Below are 18981 nucleotides of genomic sequence, written 5' to 3' on the forward strand. Positions count from 1 at the left end.
ATTATTTTTAAATGTGTTAATAATTTAAATTAACGGTTTTGCAACGTCAGCTACATTAAAATTATTTATAGAGACACTACTCCAGAGTGCGAATTGAAGGAAAAAGAAGTGGTGGATTCTCCCACAAAAAATGAAGACTCCTCTGATAAGGTCGAGAAGGAAAATGGAGATGTTTGCGATGGGGAGAATGGAAAGGCAGATGCTGGCGATGAAGTCGAAACGAAAGGTTAAAAAACTGTTCATATTCTTATGCACAATTTCCAATTTCTTGCTCTATTTGTTGGTGTAAATTACAGCCAATTTTGTCATCATATCAACGGTCATACACAGTTGGGTTAGATTGATTGGTTACACATTTTCTTCAAAAATTGATGGGTCATTTGCACTACTATGTGAAATGGTGGTTTAAAAATAGTTATTTCACCTTTTGTATATGGCTGGGTAGGATAAGTACACCTACTTCTTTGTATTTTTAGAACCAAAATTATTCCTTGTTTTGTCATTTCGTTAGGAAATACTTATATACAGGTGTTTCTGCATATTTGCACATTTTTAGTTGCATTATAAATTTAATTTTTGTTACCTACCTACCTACGTTTATCTCATAGAGAGAAGTATTTTCCATGATCAGTAACTTACTGTCAGTTGTTAAAACAAGTGTTTATTCATAGAAAATAAGTATACAGGGTGAATTAGTTAATCTACTGGCACAGATAAAAGGGTATTTTGTCTGTGCTACTGGTTATGGATGTCCTTGGTAAACAATTTCTTAGCTCCCATGGTAATTTATTATACCTTCTGCCTTTGAGTTAGCTTATACTTATATACCACCAGTTCAAAATTGCATTTTAATTTGAATTGAATTGGATTAAATACTAGCAGTAGACAAACTATTTTATCGAAATTAAAGAACACATTTTTAATTACAATAAATAAGTCCTTGTATTTCACAAACATGTTACAGTACTCAATTTGATATGATTTTGGTTACAGCTAGGGTTACACATACTAAGATGTGCTCAACTATTAATACTAATATTTATTTTATTTATTGTATACAAATTGTAAAAATTCCCGACTGTTCCATTTTGTCTGAAAAGTTTCAGTTAATTCCATGCAATTTTAACGTAACGAATTATAATTTTGTACAATAATTAAGGAGTATGTCTTTTTAATTTATATCATTTAAGACCAAATTTAAATAGGAAGTAGCTAAATAACTGAAAGCAAAAGGATTTTAAAGCAATTTGTTCTTCAATTTGCTACAGCATGTATACAGGGTGTTCCACGCAGAATACTGACCATCCGTATGTCAAAAATTTGACAGTACCTAATGCTCACGAGGAATTCATGTAAAATTATTTTCAATTCCTTCCGGTTATGCCAAAAGTTGATGCCAACTTGCTTATTTTAAATGGAGCAACCTATATAGTATTCATTCTTAGGTTCTACATCGCATTCTATATACATGTCATATACAGGGTGATTCCTATAGTACCTGCCACCGTTTGGGAGCGTGTAGGTGGTGCGTAGGGGAGTATTTTGATATAGGACACTTGGGGTCGGAAATCTAAAATAAGGGTGCCAGCGCCAAATTTACCTTCTGGAATTTCGCGCCTGTAGGTAGGCAACCCAACCGGCCGGCGGTGCACACGGAGCGATCTCAGGCGGCGATGTGTGGCTGACACTTGATCAGAATTTTGTTTAAACCCACAAAATCCCGTCTGCAACGACGCGTATCAAGTGAATAAACACTATGGCAATAGTATAATAATAGTTGGCTAGATGTAGGAAGTGCATTGAGAACAACGGTGGCCACGTTGAACACTTGTAAACGTTATTGCTTTTGACTGTCGTTTTCCCCCCTTCCCTCCCATGTCGCTTCCTCGCGCTAACTCGCTCTGCATCGCTCCGCGCGAAACGTCGGTCGGTTGGGTTGCCTACATACAGGCGTGAAATTCCAGAAGATAATTTGGTTCTGGCGCCCTTATTTTAGATTTCCGACCCCAAGTGTCCTATATCAAAATACTCCCCTAGGCACCCCCTATACGCTCCCAAACGGTGGCAGGTACTATAGGAATCACCCTGTATAATAATAAATTTAGCCATTTTTGACATTTTAATTAATAATAATCATTCTTATATCAAAAATGACGTTTGAAGTCCAAATAATAATTGCCAATTTTCTCTATACCTAAATCTCGGCCGTCTATAATTACAAGCCATGCTGGGAAGTTTGACAACGTTGTCCGAAAGTCAATTGGAGGGGCGATTAAAGTTTTATTGGCGTTTTGTTACTCTTGAAAAATGACCCTCTTCTTTGTTTCGCTTTGGTGGTTTTAACAGCGAAGAAAGATACTTAGGCAGCTTACAATTGTGCATATATTTTATTCGTTAACAAAAATGGAAAATAACATTTTTATTTGACTTTAACATTCGGAACGCTCGAGGGAACGCTATAAATTGGTAACTGCATCATAATGTGTTTTCCATCGAGATCCGAAATTGGTGAACTTCTGTCGAAATAGGTCGAGGTGAAGGTGTGCATCAGCGAGGTTTTATCAACGACTTCTAGGTGCGATTCTGAATGGGAGACTGTAAGCAGGTCACTACTCCAATGGCTCTAGGTACGAACCTTTTAAAGAGGGGATCCCCATAGACTTCTAATTCTCATACCGTGAACTCCTCGGAATAAGTCAGAAGGTTCCTTCAGAAAATTGACAACATGTCCGTGGTAGAATACCTGAAATACAAACTAATAAAATAATAATTGTATTATTTCGCGATAAACACTTACCGTTCTCTGCTTCGGCTTAATGAGGTGATACCCAGCACCTTCACTTTCTACATTTTTTTGTTTTTCATTGGAAGGTTGCCACTGCTCGGCACTACAAATGCTGCTGTCGCTTCAGTTTCGCTATCAATTTCCATAGGGACTTGTACTTGGGGTTTTTTCGGTGAAACCGGGCGACCACGTAGTGTATAGGTCATATTTGAGGTTGTACATGTACTTTCAACAAATACAACTGCTTGTAAGTGTCCAGTAATGAGTAGTCTGCTTTAGAGGTTATGACAACAAATCGATAAATTTCGTTTAGCAACTTACCTGAATAATAATTTCTATTGATTCAATACGGAGTAACGCAAATCATCGCAATTTCAATTCGGAAATCGGCCCTACCTGCAGTGTTGCCATAATACTCAGCACGGCTTGTAAATATAGATGGTTGTGCTTGTGTCCTTGGGCCTAAATTTAGCCGTTTTTGACATTTTAATGAATGATAATTTTTATCCAACACCTCTATGTTATCCAGTCATTATCATGACGAAATTAAATGAGGAAGGTATAATATAACCCACTAATGAGTTATGGACGTAAAATAACTCACTAGCAAGATAAAGTACAGGAAGTAAAGAACAGGGAAATTTTTTGTTGTTTATTATTCCCCATAGCAACGAATTATTGCTTTTGTATTCCATGCACTCTAGCTTTTCGCGGAACACGCAGTTTTTAAGATTTCCACGTTTTAAACCAGCTTGAGGAGGTGTTGGATAAAGTATTGTATGGTGCACGTGTGTTAATTACAAATAAGTCACTTGAGAAAATTTTTTCTCGCGTGACTTATTTGTAATATAACACACTTATACCATAAATAACTATTATATCAAAAATGACGTTTCCAGTCCAAATAATAATTGCCAATGTTCTCTATATAAAAGTGGGTATTTAATTTGGGTTGGTTACATTTGTACATAGAAGATGATACCAAACATTTGTAAGTAAATTGTATTTCCAGTTCACAAGGCGTTTTCTCAACAAACTAAATTGAAAATTTCGGTTTTAACACATCTTAAGCCATTATTCACATCTTGGGACATTAACTCAAGCTTTACCACGTTTTTCGAACGAAATAGCAATTAAATAATTTTGAGGCCTATTGATAACAAGTTAAAACCGGCGAAAGCGCATTGTCGCCAGATAGAATCAGTAATAACTCGGGAAGGAAGTGAATAATCCAAAAAATCTTATGTCGTTCTGGTCTCTGTGTTGTGCTACACTGGATGAGAAAGAAACCACAACGAAAAAGCTTAAACGGGAGGACTAGTAGTGGAACAGACAGACAAAGTGCGGACAATAGAGTTCATTTTCCAAATGCGCACATTTACTTGGTCTCAAAAAACTGAAGGTATTCATCTCTTGGTCATCAAGGTAAATGGTTACTACATAGGTACTCTGAACCCAAATGAATCATTTCACAGCCTGGGCATCAAAAAATGTAAATTTGTTTCTAACGAAATCACAGTGCAGTTTTGACATCTGATTGTACTTAGGAGCAAGAAATTGTAAATTTGAATGCTCTTCTAGCATTGTAAATCTATTGCATTAATGGTAATGATATGGTGTAACAAAATTTTGATTCAGAGAAGGCCATGGAAATCTTAGGTCAAGTCATTAATTTTAAGTAGGTAAGTATTTAATCTACTTCTTGTGCAGTAAAACTACTCTTGTCACCTACCTTGTCACTGAGACAATCAGAATTACACATGACCAACTCTGAATCAAAATTTTGTTGTTCACACATTAGAAATGTCGCATACAAGTGAAGAAAGAATTCTAGTGCTTATGGTCGATTGTTTTTTAAATACAGATTCCGTCTGCCCGATCAAAAGAAAATCCGTAGGAGGAGGTGGCGATGCACCAGAAGGGACGCCCGCCGAGGGAGTTTCGCCCGAAAAGAAAGCGAAACTGGATGACGCCGTAGCAGATGCAGAGTCCAATGGAGAAGCAGAAGTAGCAGCTTAATCGTCTCTTTGTTCATACTTTTTGTATAATGTTAGGCAATATGTCAGTGCTTGAAGCTCTGCCATTCATATCGTTTTTAATTAGATTAATAACATAAGTGTTATGTTATAAAGAAATATTGCATTTAATTTTAGTCGGGGCACACTACTAACATTCCTGCAAACAGGAGCTATGTGTTGTACAATACTTTAATAGCTTTACTGACACGAAAATTATAATTGTTAAGAATGTGTGCCAATTTAACAGGTGCATTCGTACTTAAGTTTTACACTTTAATAATCATTATGTCTAACTAGATGGTGAGAGACATTTATGTTGTGAATTATGTAAGATATGAGGCGTTGCTAGGCTCGGCGCTATAGAAAGTTTAAACAAGTAATGTCTTAAATGTATATTGTGTGAATTTCTGAAGCCAGCTCGTCTGCCATTACCTCATTAACACTCGTTTCCAAATATGTGTTCATATCACTCTCAGCATATTTTATACTGCTTTGTTTTTATACTAACTGTTAAAATAGTCTGCGTTGTACATTGCCAATTAACAAACTAAACAGTATTTTGTGTACTATATCTTTTATAGAATTTATGACTATGGTACAAATTGTAACATTTAATTCATGGTATTGGCAATAAAGAGTTAGTTTCTATCATTTTGGTATCTTAGTAAGTACCTATCCTACCATAATTTTTAGATTGTATTTCTATGATCTTTTGTTTCATCAGGTCTATGATTCACTTTGCTTCGACTAGAAATAATGAAAAAATGTATGTTAGACATACTCGATGAACCCACATGTTTCAGCAATGAAGGTATTTTTCACCCAACGGTATTACTGGGCATAGGAATCAAAGTACATTCATTATTATGTTAAATAGGATCATTAACAGATGTCTGCGAATTATTAATTCGGCGTGTTTTTATATTTTCTGAGTACCAGTTACGTTTTTGGTCAAAAGATGGCTGCCAATAAGTGCTTTTGTTTCTTCGATCACCTAGCCGGGTTGAATGAACCTAGATTGAGGTGTACACCTCTCTTTAGGAACTACGCCGCTCTAAAAAGCAGGACTTTACATAATGAGCTTTGAATAGTCCATTTTATAATCAAACATTTGCGATCGCGCGTAAGAGCCCTACGTTTTGGCCATAATTTGTTACTAACATTTTTCTAACGTTTAAAGCAGGCATACGGTGGCTTCGCACCAGCGCGTCCTCACATCCTGGTCATATGTAATATCAAAGAGAGTAAGCGTACTCTTTGGTAATATTAACATTAAATAATGAACATTCAACATAGAAAAGAAAACTGCGCGTTCAGGGTTATATGGATTATTAAAGTCTTAGAAAAGGAATAGTCTTACACGTAAAGGTGCATAGTTACGAACATTCTAGAAGGTCGTAAGGTCCTCTTTTTCACTACAGATGATAGTAGGTACAGATTAGTGCTGGGTGATAAATAAGTCTGTTTAGTCCGATAATTCTTGATTAATCGTTAATCGATAACTTTCGATAAATCGTAACGATAATTATCGATAATTTTTGAAAAAATCAAAAATGATGGTTATCTGTCAATATAATAATCGATCATTATTCATTTATCTCTGATAATTATCGATTAATAGATAAGTAACGGTAATTATCAAGAGAAAACTCATAAATCTTATCGATATAAATATATTCTAAATCGGTTAAATTACATACTGACTTGTAAAACTGCAGTTTTACAAGTCAGTATGTAATTTAACCGACAACAGACCTGTAAAAATTTTACAAGTTAGTAATCTAGTAATTTCATTGGCCAGAATTAATACGAAGTCTCTGTTACATGGATAACATGATATTTTAGACATTTCTTCATGATTAATTTAAGAACTAATTATTTACGTTTACTATTGTTTACAAATGAGTAACAAATAAAATATTGTACATTATACGCCAGGTAATAGTTTTTACTGGCTCTAGGAGATGACAGGCTCGCCTAACGGCTCGCCAGTCAACTTCTCCTATCGCCAGTAAAAACTCACTTACCTGGCTAATAATGTAATGCCAGTAAAAACTCACTTACCTGGCTAATAATGTAAAATACTATTATAATAGTAAGTAATTAAGTATATATTTATTAAGAAATCTCAATTCTCAGACATGTATGGAACGCCGTTTTAGTATTTATACCAACATTTTATCATGTATCATTTTAAATAACAGTCAATCTTATGTCTCTAAATTTTTCGTTTGTTGTTTTTATCTTACGTATTAAGAGATTGATTAAAAAAATGTTGATTAATAAAGATGATACATGAATTAAAATGTTTGTTGATAATTTTAATTAGGCGCTAGTTTACACGTAGTCAAATAGACTAAACTGTAGTTCCTGAAACTTCCGCACAATCAGAGATATGAATTAAAATTATCAACAATCATTTTAATTCAACAATCACTTTAAATAATTCTTGCCGATTTTAACAGCATGAATTCATATGATTGTTGAATTAAAATGTTCTCTGAAAATATTTGTACAATTTTATTCCAAAATTTTACAATGTGCCATTTTAAATAACAGTCAATCGTATGCTTCTACTTTTTACGTTTGTTGTTATTGTCTTACGTATTAAATATGATTGTTTAAAAAATGTTACTTAATAAAAATGTGAAATGAATTATATTGTTATATTGAATGAGTGTATATGAAACTGTATCTCAACAAACAATTAATAACAAACAATTAAATTGAATTGCAAGAAATACTTCGATTAATCAAACGATTTTGTCCAACAAACATAAAAATTCATTCATTTTAAATGTGGAATTAAAATTATCAAACAAACATTTTAATTCATCAGTCATATAAATTGGACGATTTGAAAATTGAAGCCGAATATTTTCAACAATCACTTTAATTCAAGAAACAAATAAATTTTTATTGTTAGACGCAGTAAAAGAATCTTTTAAAATGATTGTTGAATTAATATGATTGTTGAATTAAAATGTTACATGAATTAAAATGTTTGTTGATAATTTTAATTAGTCGCTAGTATACACGTACCCAAATACACTAAAGGATAGTTCCTGAAACTTCCGCACAATCACAGATACGAATTAAAATTATCAACAAACATTTTAATTCATGTAATATTTTAATTCAACAATCATTTTAAATAATGCTTTCCGATTTTAACAGCACGAATTAATATGATTGTTGAATTAAAATGATTGTTGGGAATATTTGTACAACACTTCAATAATTGAATTAATATGATTGTTGAATTAAAATGTTATATTATATTTGTTATATTACTGTTCGTTTATGTATTCGTTTGTTGATTTGTATTGTTAAACTTTCGTTATACACATTGCTATATAATTCATACATCATTTCAATCAAGTGAAGTTTTTTAAACAAACATATTTAATGTTTCACATAAAAACAACAAACATAATAAATCGGGAAATAAAATTAACTGTTGTTTATAATGTGACATTGTAAACTTTCGTAATAAAAAGTAAAACGGCGTTCCATAGACATGTCTAGAATTCTAACGGCAGAAACAAAATGCAAAAAAACTTCTATTTTAAGTAATGTGTCCCCAGCGTCCTCTACAAAGTTTATCAATAACTAAGTAGTGATTCACCAATGCTGTTTATCTTGTCAAATCGTGACCTACATGACCTTTGACATGACTATGCGGTTTGTTAATACGCTACATTCCGGTATATTTATCGCTCATGTGTGATCCCGAACAAACAAATATTGTGTGATCGTGAGTTATATTTAGATAAGAAATACGTACATAAGTTTTGTTAAGTATATATTGAAAAACAACAACAGTACAGTTTAACATTACCATACAGAATGCTTCGAATAATTTTATTGCTGTATGCGTTAGTTGCGGTGCAATGCGATATTATCAGGTAGTGTTTTTAATTTAATTATATTATAACCAAATTACCTACCTGTTTGTTTTAAGGGTTCCTTTGCATAAAATACCTTCTGCGCGTAAAACATTGAAAGAAGTTGGAACAGAAGTCAAACAACTGAGGGTTCGTTATGGAGGAAGTCCTGTACCCGAGCCTCTGTCAAACTATTTAGATGTAATTTTAATCGAATTTTCTGAACATTTTGCATGATATGATATTTTCAGGCACAATATTTTGGTCCTATTACGCTTGGTACACCACCACAATCGTTTAAGGTTGTTTTCGACACAGGTTCCTCTAATCTGTGGGTACCCTCCAAAAAATGCCATTTTACAAATATAGCTTGCCGTAAGTATTTGAGGTATATTGTTCTGTTTAGATTCATTGCACGTTTGTTGGTTTTTCGTTACCTTTTCCTTTTAAATTTGCAATCAGTTATTTTTTTTGTTAATGATTATGTGAAACTGTTAAGCAATGTTTTCAGGAATCTTTTTTTCTGTTATTTTTAGTGCATTTTTTTGTGGAAAATAGGGATTTTGCAGCTATAGTTTTTTTTTGTCTAGCCATTAACACATAATTATGCCGACACAGGCAAATTCAACAAATCATAGTTGTGACATTGTTCCTGATCAACTTCATTGAACATATATGCAGTCAGCCACTTTTTGTGAAAGTGTAGGGATCCAATAAGTATTCAGTGCTGCCACATTGTTTCTCTGTTTTGCGTTTATAATGACAGTATTCCGATATCAAAAATAGTGCTGGAATGAGTTTCATTCCAACACTATTTTTGGTAACTATTTTCCACAACTGACAGATTTTTAAGAACATTTGGTATTCAGTGGTTGGCATGCTCGTGTAAATCATCCAGGCTGATCATATACGGGAATGTTCAATTCAAAGTTCTGCCTGGATGATTTAGACGTTAATACTTATCTCTAACGGTTTAGTAAAATGTGGACTAATTTCACTTATTGTTATAACATTATGTTACAGTTATTAACGATACGGGTAATTGAAATCATTAGGTATTGAAAATTCAGTGTAGGTACTTAGAGAAATCCACATTTAATACAAATGAGGTTTTATAACCTAACAAAATTACAAACCTAATCTTTGTCACTAAGGTCCGGTTTTACAATTACACCTAGCAGAATAAGATATTCTTGGAATAATTGCCATAGTAACAAGTATCCCATTGGTTGACGCAATGGTAACCAACGCAACCGTCGACGTTTATTCGAGGTATAGCTTATTCTCAGTATATCCCTGCATTGTAGAATTGGCCCTTAATGTACAATTATTATAAACTTTTAGAATCATTGTGGAATTATTGCCTGGTAGCAAATTATGAACAGTCTCTTCTGCTAACTGTCGAAGCTCTGGAGGAGTGGAAGGAAGAATTTCTTCGCACATTATTCACTTTTTATTGAAAAAACTAAAATATACTGCACAAATTCGTATTTGACGCGCTTGTTAAATTGAATTTTTTCAAAATCTAGCGTAGCCAACTTAATTTCTTTATTGAAAAATTGTTGGTGTTGCCAACTTAATTTCTTTATTGAAATATTTATTACAGAAATGTCAGAATTGTTAATTTTTTTAATACAATTAAAATGCTCAACAGAGAAAATAGTATAAAGCATATGTTGCAGAAGGCCTTTCTAGCACTCGTTCATTCGAACCTGAGCCGCGTACTTGAACTCGTGCTAGAATATAGCGCCTTCTGCAACTTATGCTTTAATATACTATTCTCTCCTCGTTTCCAATTCTGTGTAAAGGAATAAGCTGAAAAATTGAATTTCGCCATGTTCTTCCCTCGGTTCTTCCACTTAATTCCAAATACATATTGTTATTTGGACATATAAACTTCCAAAAAGGAACAACTTTTTTCAACGTTTAGGTATAGCAATTAAATCTTCCCTACGAAAATGTTGTCGAGAAAAATGTAGATACTAAACAAAAGTGTTGCAGTACAAAAAGCGTTGCAACCTAAAAATATATTTATTATTTAGGCATAGAAGGTGTTCCATATAAATTGTGTTTATGTCGACATGGTTTTTTTTAATGGAACACCCTATAATATTTTTGTATTTTTTGGTACCCCTTTATAATAGAATTCTTTTTATGTCCACATTTATGAAAACACTTATTTTATGAGAAGAAAATCAGCTTTATTTATTCGATATGTTTAATTACAACAATTTTTATTTTAATGTATGAAAGTATATTAATTAATTTTAAAATCGAAGGGATTTTAAATTCGTTCAAAAAGACATGTTACTTACTGCTAAGATTTATAAAAAAGTGCTGTATTTCGGCATTCCACTTGCGCAAACGCGTCGAAACGAGCACATTTTCAGTTACACTTAAGATCTATATCTGCCTACAAAATGCACTTAACTTTTTCCAAAAACTGTTGCAGTTTTCTTCTTAGTTACATAGAGGACGTATCTAAGAAATTTTAGTAAAAACGGTAAAAGGTAAAAGTCTCTCCCAACTTTTTTGCAAATAGTGCATGCATGTTTTAAAAAAAATGGTTTTACAGCAGCTTTTACATAACTGGTCTCTTGCCGATACTGTCTTCTCAGATTTTAGGAAAACCATTGTACTTTTTGATAAAAAATTATTAACCTTATCATTTTGTGAAAACAGAAATACATTGCCCAATAAAAACAAATGTAAGGTTAATCTGTTTAATTATCTATATTTTGTATTTTTTCATCCATACTTATTAGACTTTTCTTATCTTACTTTTTTAGTTGTTAGTTGTCATATGTTGTAATATGTACTTATTGATAAACTTTTATTGACTTACATACTTTAAAAATATGGTGTGTCATGTACATTTCTGTGGATAATTTGCAATTATCTAAAAATGACTCAATAAAATTAAATAATTACTTATGTACATTTAACGCAAAACATTGCTGAAAAGAGAGAATTTTGAGAAATGCCTAACTCTATGAATTTCAGTCGATATTAATGAGAAAAGTTTGTAGTGACATTTGTAACATTACAGCATCCTTGCTCACGCATACACAAAAAAGTAATATTTTTGTTTTAGTGTTACATAATAAATATGACGCTACCAAATCTAGCACCTACAAGAAAAATGGAACAGAATTCAAGATTCAATACGGATCGGGAAGCCTTAGCGGTTATTTATCAACTGACACTTTGGGAGTAAGTCTTTCAATTTCAGTTTTTCATTTCATTACATTTATTTTTTAATTCCAGATTGGTGACGTGAATGTAAAGAAACAAACTTTTGCTGAAGCAATAAGCGAACCGGGTCTAACATTTGTGGCAGCGAAATTTGACGGGATTTTAGGATTAGGTTACAGCAGAATATCAGTAGATGGCGTCACACCACCATTTTATAACATGGTACAGCAGGGGCTCATTTCGCAAGCAGTATTCTCATTTTACTTGAATAGGTAAATGGACGACTTTTATGTTGTTTATTATTAGCCTTAATGGTTATAGAGATCCCAATGCTGATATAGGCGGTGAAATCATATTCGGAGGTTCTGATCCGCAACACTATAAAGGGCAATTTAATTATCTTTCTGTGGATAGACAAGCCTATTGGCAATTTAGAATGGATTCTATTAAAGTTGGGTCCCAATTATTCTGTAAAAAGGGCTGTGAAGCGATTGCCGATACTGGTACCAGTTTAATAGCTGGCCCTGTTGATGAAGTTAAAGCTATTAATAAGGCTATTGGTGCGACACCATTTGTTGGTGGGGAATCTATAGTAGACTGTAATCTAATTCCGAAATTACCTGTGATAAAGTTCGTTTTAAATGGAACATCTTATGCACTGACTGGAAAGGACTACACTTTGCAGGTTTGTATTTTAACTATTGTGTCACACATCAAAATAAAATGATCCCCTTCAGGGTAATTCAGTAGGCTTAAAATTTTAAACTCAATTTAAGATAAAATGTTTTGTAGGTGTCACAAATGGGAAAAACAATTTGTCTTTCCGGTTTCATGGGCATTGACATACCACCTCCAAATGGCCCCCTATGGATTCTAGGGGATGTTTTCATTGGCAGATATTACACTGAATTTGACTTGGAAAATAACCGTGTCGGTTTTGCTGAAGCTGCTTAAACCAAATATTTTTCTTGATATTGTTTAGTTTAGTTATTATCTATAAGTGAGAACTGCACTCTTTTTTTGGTCTGATATTTTTACGAAATTCCAACGCATTCGCCATTGGAGGGACTGCAAACAATTTACTTCTGTGTATTTATGGAATTTGGAGTATCAGATAAAGTTGCATTGTGATAGTCTGTTCTAGTAGTATGTTAACCTCATCCCTATTTCAAACTGCAAAGTTTGTTTGTAGTATTTTCTTACATTTTGTAGTTATCGTTGTGAGTTGGCAATTTGGAAGTTAAATAAATGTTGTGTTTTTTGATAAATGCTTTATTTATACGACATATTGAGACCTTTATTCACTGTCCAAGATAAGGATGGGGATCTCCGAAACCATAGAAGATTATACGATGGGGAAGATGCGCACAAATTTCCTGGAAAATAGTAAATATATATATTATTGCACGATTAGGGCGTTGTGCATGGGTGCACCATCCTGTTGAAACTAGTGCTGTGCAAAAAAAAAAAACGATTAATGGACGGCCGATAAATTAAAAATATCGATTTATCGATTAAGTCATTTAAAAGTAGTGCTTTGCAAAAAACTATTAATCGATCACATTGATAATTATCGATTAATTGATAACTTTTCGACAAACATCGATTAATAAACGATAAATTTTAATAAATGGTCGACAAATCGATAATTTATTGAAAAATATATTTATTGATTAATTGTGCTTTTAAAGGATTGATCAATAAATCGATAATCTACCCATTAATCCTACATCGAATCATCGCATCAGCGATCAAGTAAGAGCATATTGTGGAGTTGGCATGACACTTGTAAAGTATGATCACAAATCACAACCTACTTCAGACTATAGTTCACCTGAATTAGAGTTAAATACTGTTATGCTCAATTATCATGTTTATCGTCTACTTGATCACCTTCGATTTCAGAAAACTAGTGAATACCAATAGTTGTTTTAATATTCAAAAAAAAATTTTTATTTAATTATCTCTCGCAATATCAATATCAAATAAGTAAAAATGTTAACAAGGATATGTATGGATGATATAGTTATACTGATTGAAAATATATTTATATATTGATAAGATTTACGAACAGGTACCCATAGTTTTCTCTCAATAATTATCGATTATGATCGACAGCGAACGATCATTATTGGTTATTATCAAAAGTTATCGAGATTATTGAAAATATCGATTAACAATAATTATCGGACTAAACAGATATATCGATAAATCAATAACAATTTCATTTATCGCCTAGCGCTAGTTGAAACCAACAGTTTCTGACTTTTGTTTTTTTTTGTGTGCCGTGGGTATATGTATTCGTAATAAAAAGTGTCAAATAATACAATCATACATATAATACGCAACGATGTACGGCACATAAAAAAACCAAAGTTGGAAACTGTTGGTTTCAAAAGAATGGTGCATCCGAGCACAACGCCCTAATCGTGTGAGAATACCTATCGGTAGCGTGACCACCCATTACCACCTAAATAACTAGGTGGTAATGGTCCACCCCTCCGGGTTTGACCCGGAGTTTCCGGGTTCTTACGCCTGATCTCCGGGCTCCGGGTTTAGTATCATGTTCTCCGGGTTATAGCTTTTCAAACGTTTTTTTTTAATTAAAATTATAATAGTGCCCGCGATTCCGATTACAGAATAGAAAACATGGTTGCGGTTGCGGGACGCAACGCAAGCGACAGCGTTTATTAACTGCACAAATCACATTGATTTGTGATTAACTGGGTAGTTAGTACCTAATTAGTGCTCCAAGCATGATACCACAGCTTACTAGTAAGTAAGCTGTGATGATACTACAGTAGTACAAGTATGACTAACCGGAATAGCACGAGCGTAGGCGGAAACGGTCGCCATATTACTGAACAAAATAAAATTAAAAATTCGCAGTCGCAGTGAGTCGCAAGCGGGTAGTTGTGGCGATAGCAATGCAGCAGGTTGTTAGACTGGCAGAACTGTCTATAATTAGTTCATTGTACGTAACTTACAATCAGCCCATACAGCACATTCATCACAATTCTCATGTGTATCTGTTAAAATAATGTTTCACTATATATACACAATGTAACACAATAACATGAGGTGGCATGTGATAACGTGTCTACAGCATCATCAGTATCGGTTCCACAAAGGTTAAACGTCCGCCTCACTATGTATACACAACATCAGTGTTTACATACAGGGTGATTCCTATAGTACCTGCCACCGTTTGGGAGCGTATAGGGGGTGCCTAGGGGAGTATTTTGATATAGGACACTTGGGGTCGGAAATCTAAAATAAGGGCGCCAGAACCAAATTTATCTTCTGGAATTTCACGCCTGTATGTAGGCAACCCAACCGACCGACGTTTCGCGCGGAGCGATGCAGAGCGAGTTAGCGCGAGGAAGCGACATGGGAGGGAAGGAGGGAAAACGACAGTCAAAAGCAATAACGTTTACAAGTGTTCAACGTGGCCACCGTTGTTCTCAATGCACTTCCTACATCTAGCCAACTATTATTATACTATTGCCATAGTGTTTATTCACTTGATACGCGTCGTTGCAGACGGGATTTCGTGGGTTTAAACAAAATTCTGATCAAGTGTCAGCCACACATCGCCGCCTGAGATCGCTCCGTGTGCACCGCCGGCCGGTTGGGTTGCCTACCTACAGGCGCGAAATTCCAGAAGGTAAATTTGGCTCTGGCACCCTTATTTTAGATTTCCGACCCCAAGTGTCCTATATCAAAATACTCCCCTACGCACCACCTACACGCTCCCAAACGGTGGCAGGTACTATAGGAATCACCCTGTATGCACAAGGTACATATGCAAACAATGTAATGATGTGGTCACAACATTAATGTGATACAGTAAGATTATGGAACCAAGTAATATATGTGGAACGTATACTAAATGTGCGCGCACACTTCATGTGATATATACCCAAACGAGAATAATTCTTATGTATACACAAGAGTAAAATTTACTCCATTTCATTTCTAGTGCCCAGAATGTACACAAAATAAATGCATGATATAGATATATTATATTCATATAATATATTTACATAGATATGTGTAACAAACATTACTGTTGTAGTTTGCTGGCGGCTCTTTTCTCTGCCATTTTAAGACGTTTCAATTCCTTCGATTCTGCAAGCCGATTCTTTGTCAACCGCAGCCATTCTCCTACTGCCGAGTCTGTAAGACCGCGATCTAATTGTAAATTCGCCAATTGAGCTTTTGGCTTCATTGCATCTAAAAGAATAATACGATATAAATATAAAAATACGATCAAAATTAAAAATATTTTTATAGAAGGTTGTGTTCCACTGTTTCGTAATGATTTATACAAAGTATCACAAAATGTTACGAAATATCGTTTACAAGATTTTTTTGTGTTGATTTACTTTAAGTAATAAGAAAAATTGTACTTACATATATAATATTGCACAACTCAATTGCTTTGCTTTGTACAGACGTAGACAAGTCACGTTGTTAATAAGGTTATACGTGTAACACGCAAGAGCAACCCGCTAAAAATAAAAGTAGCATTCAATAACGTGATACGTGATTCTTATATCACTACGGAATGCACCCAAAGCAGTGGTGTAACGTAAAAAAATTATTCTGTGAATATATTTGTTAATAAATTTCACATTTATGTTAAACAATCGTTCAAGTAGCGATTCTATTCGCACATTGTAAAAAAAGTATATCAAAATAAGCACATTAACATTAACTCGATGATTTTGTGCGTGCTGTGTGGAAGAGTATATATATGATGACTACATGCACATTAAAAATGTATAAATAAAATCCGTTTGTGCATACATGTGTATTGAGTGACCACAGTAATATCAATTTAATGAATCCATGGAATAGTTTGTAGAAACGTTTACCATTAACATGAACAATTACATTAGCTTTGTTCCCACATAATGATTATGTGCGTTCGTTGTCACAACGCTTGTATTAAGAGATAACCTAAATGTTAACACAAGAACTCAGTAGAACTTTTGTAGAAATGTGCTTATGTAAGAGTCGATTACCGCTAATTTTTCGTCAACGTAATTACTATTTACACCCTTTGTAGCAACATTTGTATTAAAAGAGCATATTAACATTAAAACAGTAACTTGTAACTACTGTTTATAAACGTTTATATTTAAATAACACGGTGTAACACATATACATTTATGTGATGCCAATGTGATTCAAATATGTATACATAAATTATAAATAAACAAATGATACGTACGTACACATATAATTTTAACTTATTGTATACATTGTAGAAATGTTGCTAAAATTTTGTGTGCTGATGGAGGTCAAGTAAATCAGCACCTAAGAAATCCCTAAACTTAAAGCATGGAAGAAGAAGACACAGAGCCAAACCCTCAAACTTCTAAAAAAGCACATTCAATAATAGGTGGTTGCGATAATGACGTTTACAATAAATGGGTCGGCAAAAGTCGATGAATTTAGCTGCAAAATGCCGTACCTGCAATGTAAAATTCACAGTAAAACACGACGGCGAGAAAGCTCTAAAACGATCTTAACAGCAAAAAACGCAAAGTTGGACGCAAACATCAAACTTCCAATCAACTATCTAACGGCATTTTTGCAAAAAGTTTCTGAAGAAGACCATGCGGTCACACATTTGCGAGGTTGCCAAACTATACACGGACTGAATTCATCACCAATAGCTATCGCAAGCATTGACTGCAGCATAAACTAAATTCATTCATCTACAAGGATTCTAGTTTGGCCAAAATGATTCATTGTGGCCGTACTAAAAGTGAATCAATTGTGGAAAATGTGTTAGGGTCAAAATCCATTGAAGACTGCCTTGTAGAACTAGGAGCGGGAACGGATCAACCTATTTCACATTCTATTAGTTGCGACGCCTCAAACAAGGGCAATCAGAAGCTTTTTCCTATTGCTGTCCCGTGTCCGCTATTTTAGTAAGAAAAATGGAATTCAAGATAAGTTGATAGATTTTTATGAAGACAACGATGAAAGTTCCGCGGCTATCACTGGAGATATCAATAATACTTTGACAAAGTGCCGTCTAAACATTGAAAACTTGAGTTCGTACAGTGCAGATAATGCATCCGTTAACTATGGCGTCCACAATTAAGTTTACCAGAAGTTGCGTTCTATGAATCCCAATATTTTGAAGGCAAACTCAAAACTGTAACTGTCATGTGATACACAATGCGGGTAGAAATGCTACTAAGGCTCTCTCATATGACGTTGAAAATTTAGTACTTAAAGTGTACCTATGCTGAATTTTCTATTTCCGCAAAAAAGAATGCTGATCTTAAGGAATGCTTTGAGTTTTTAGACTTAGAATATCAAAAAGTTTTAAGACACGTCGTGACAAGATGGCTATCTTTGTTTAAAGCCCTTGAACGACAGATTAAGTCTTGGCCTGCCGTTAAGAAGTATTTTTTGGAATTAGGAGAAGACCAATGCAACAAAAATGTATGGGAGTTCATTAAAACTCAACAAAACGAAATGGAAGAAGATATCAACGCTAATTTAAGTTTTGCTGAGTGTTAGGTATATCTATTTTGTGCATCATTATATGAGCGTTTTGAATACGATTTTAAAACTGGAAAGCAATTCGTTAACGAGCTCTGAAGTACACGCAGTAATGAACGAATTGAGGACTAAAATCACTTCTAGAATGAACGAACATTTTTTTGGAAGCAAGGTTAAGTTCGCCTTAAACAAACTCAGTCCTCAACAAAAACGCAAGTTTGAAAAAGAAGCTACCGAGGTTTATCAGAGAACTCTAGATTACCTAAGCAAGTTTTATGATTTTGAAAATTCACCTTTCAAGCATTTTTCAAGCATCGACATTAGAACAAATGGTTCCATTTCGTTCAACCAAATAATGGAAACTGTTACAGCATGTCGTATTGACGTTAATCAGGATGCCCTTTTTGATGAAATTGATATTTTGAAGTCAACGCTAGACAAACTCAAACTTGAAATCAACTTCGCAGATTTTTCCGTAGGTAGCTTGTGGGTCAAAATTTTCCAAAATTCAAACTTCGTACAGCTGTACAAAATCGTCTCGAGAATTTTGTCTGTGCCAGTTAGCAAT

General features: G+C 34.0%; 2 protein-coding genes and 2 long non-coding RNA genes across 5 annotated transcripts; 2 read left to right on the plus strand and 2 right to left on the minus strand.

The window, feature by feature from the left end:
• Positions 1 to 33: 33 nt before the first annotated feature.
• LOC116166464 lies at positions 34 to 4912 on the plus strand (the record flags this gene model as incomplete). The annotated part of the gene is made up of 2 exons (XM_031481415.1): positions 34 to 226; positions 4650 to 4912. Coding segments are annotated over 2 exons (348 nt in total), but the record flags the coding sequence as incomplete, so codon positions are not given.
• LOC116166518 lies at positions 2230 to 3369 on the minus strand. 2 transcript variants are annotated; one of them, XR_004144332.1, is made up of 3 exons: positions 3107 to 3369; positions 2798 to 3055; positions 2230 to 2743 (listed from the first exon to the last, which is right to left on the minus strand). It is a non-coding gene; the product is annotated as an uncharacterized LOC116166518 (long non-coding RNA). The 2 variants fall into 2 exon arrangements; XR_004144331.1 differs by having other exon boundaries at positions 2798 to 3058.
• Positions 4913 to 8480: 3568 nt separating the features above from the next.
• On the plus strand, positions 8481 to 13153 carry LOC116166516 (lysosomal aspartic protease-like). The gene is made up of 7 exons (XM_031481489.1): positions 8481 to 8711; positions 8768 to 8891; positions 8942 to 9065; positions 11785 to 11903; positions 11958 to 12157; positions 12207 to 12570; positions 12678 to 13153. Exons 1-7 carry the CDS (start codon positions 8653 to 8655, stop codon positions 12837 to 12839), a joined length of 1152 nt encoding a protein of 383 aa, XP_031337349.1. The 5' UTR covers positions 8481 to 8652; the 3' UTR covers positions 12840 to 13153.
• On the minus strand, positions 12917 to 15119 carry LOC116166520. Its single transcript, XR_004144333.1, has 2 exons — positions 14873 to 15119; positions 12917 to 13261 (listed from the first exon to the last, which is right to left on the minus strand). It is a non-coding gene; the product is annotated as an uncharacterized LOC116166520 (long non-coding RNA).
• Between the last annotated feature and the right edge of the window lie 3862 nt (positions 15120 to 18981).

Source organism: Photinus pyralis, unplaced genomic scaffold (genome assembly GCF_008802855.1).
Source record: "Photinus pyralis isolate 1611_PpyrPB1 unplaced genomic scaffold, Ppyr1.3 Ppyr1.4_LG3b, whole genome shotgun sequence".
Taxonomy (NCBI): Eukaryota; Metazoa; Arthropoda; class Insecta; order Coleoptera; family Lampyridae; genus Photinus; species Photinus pyralis.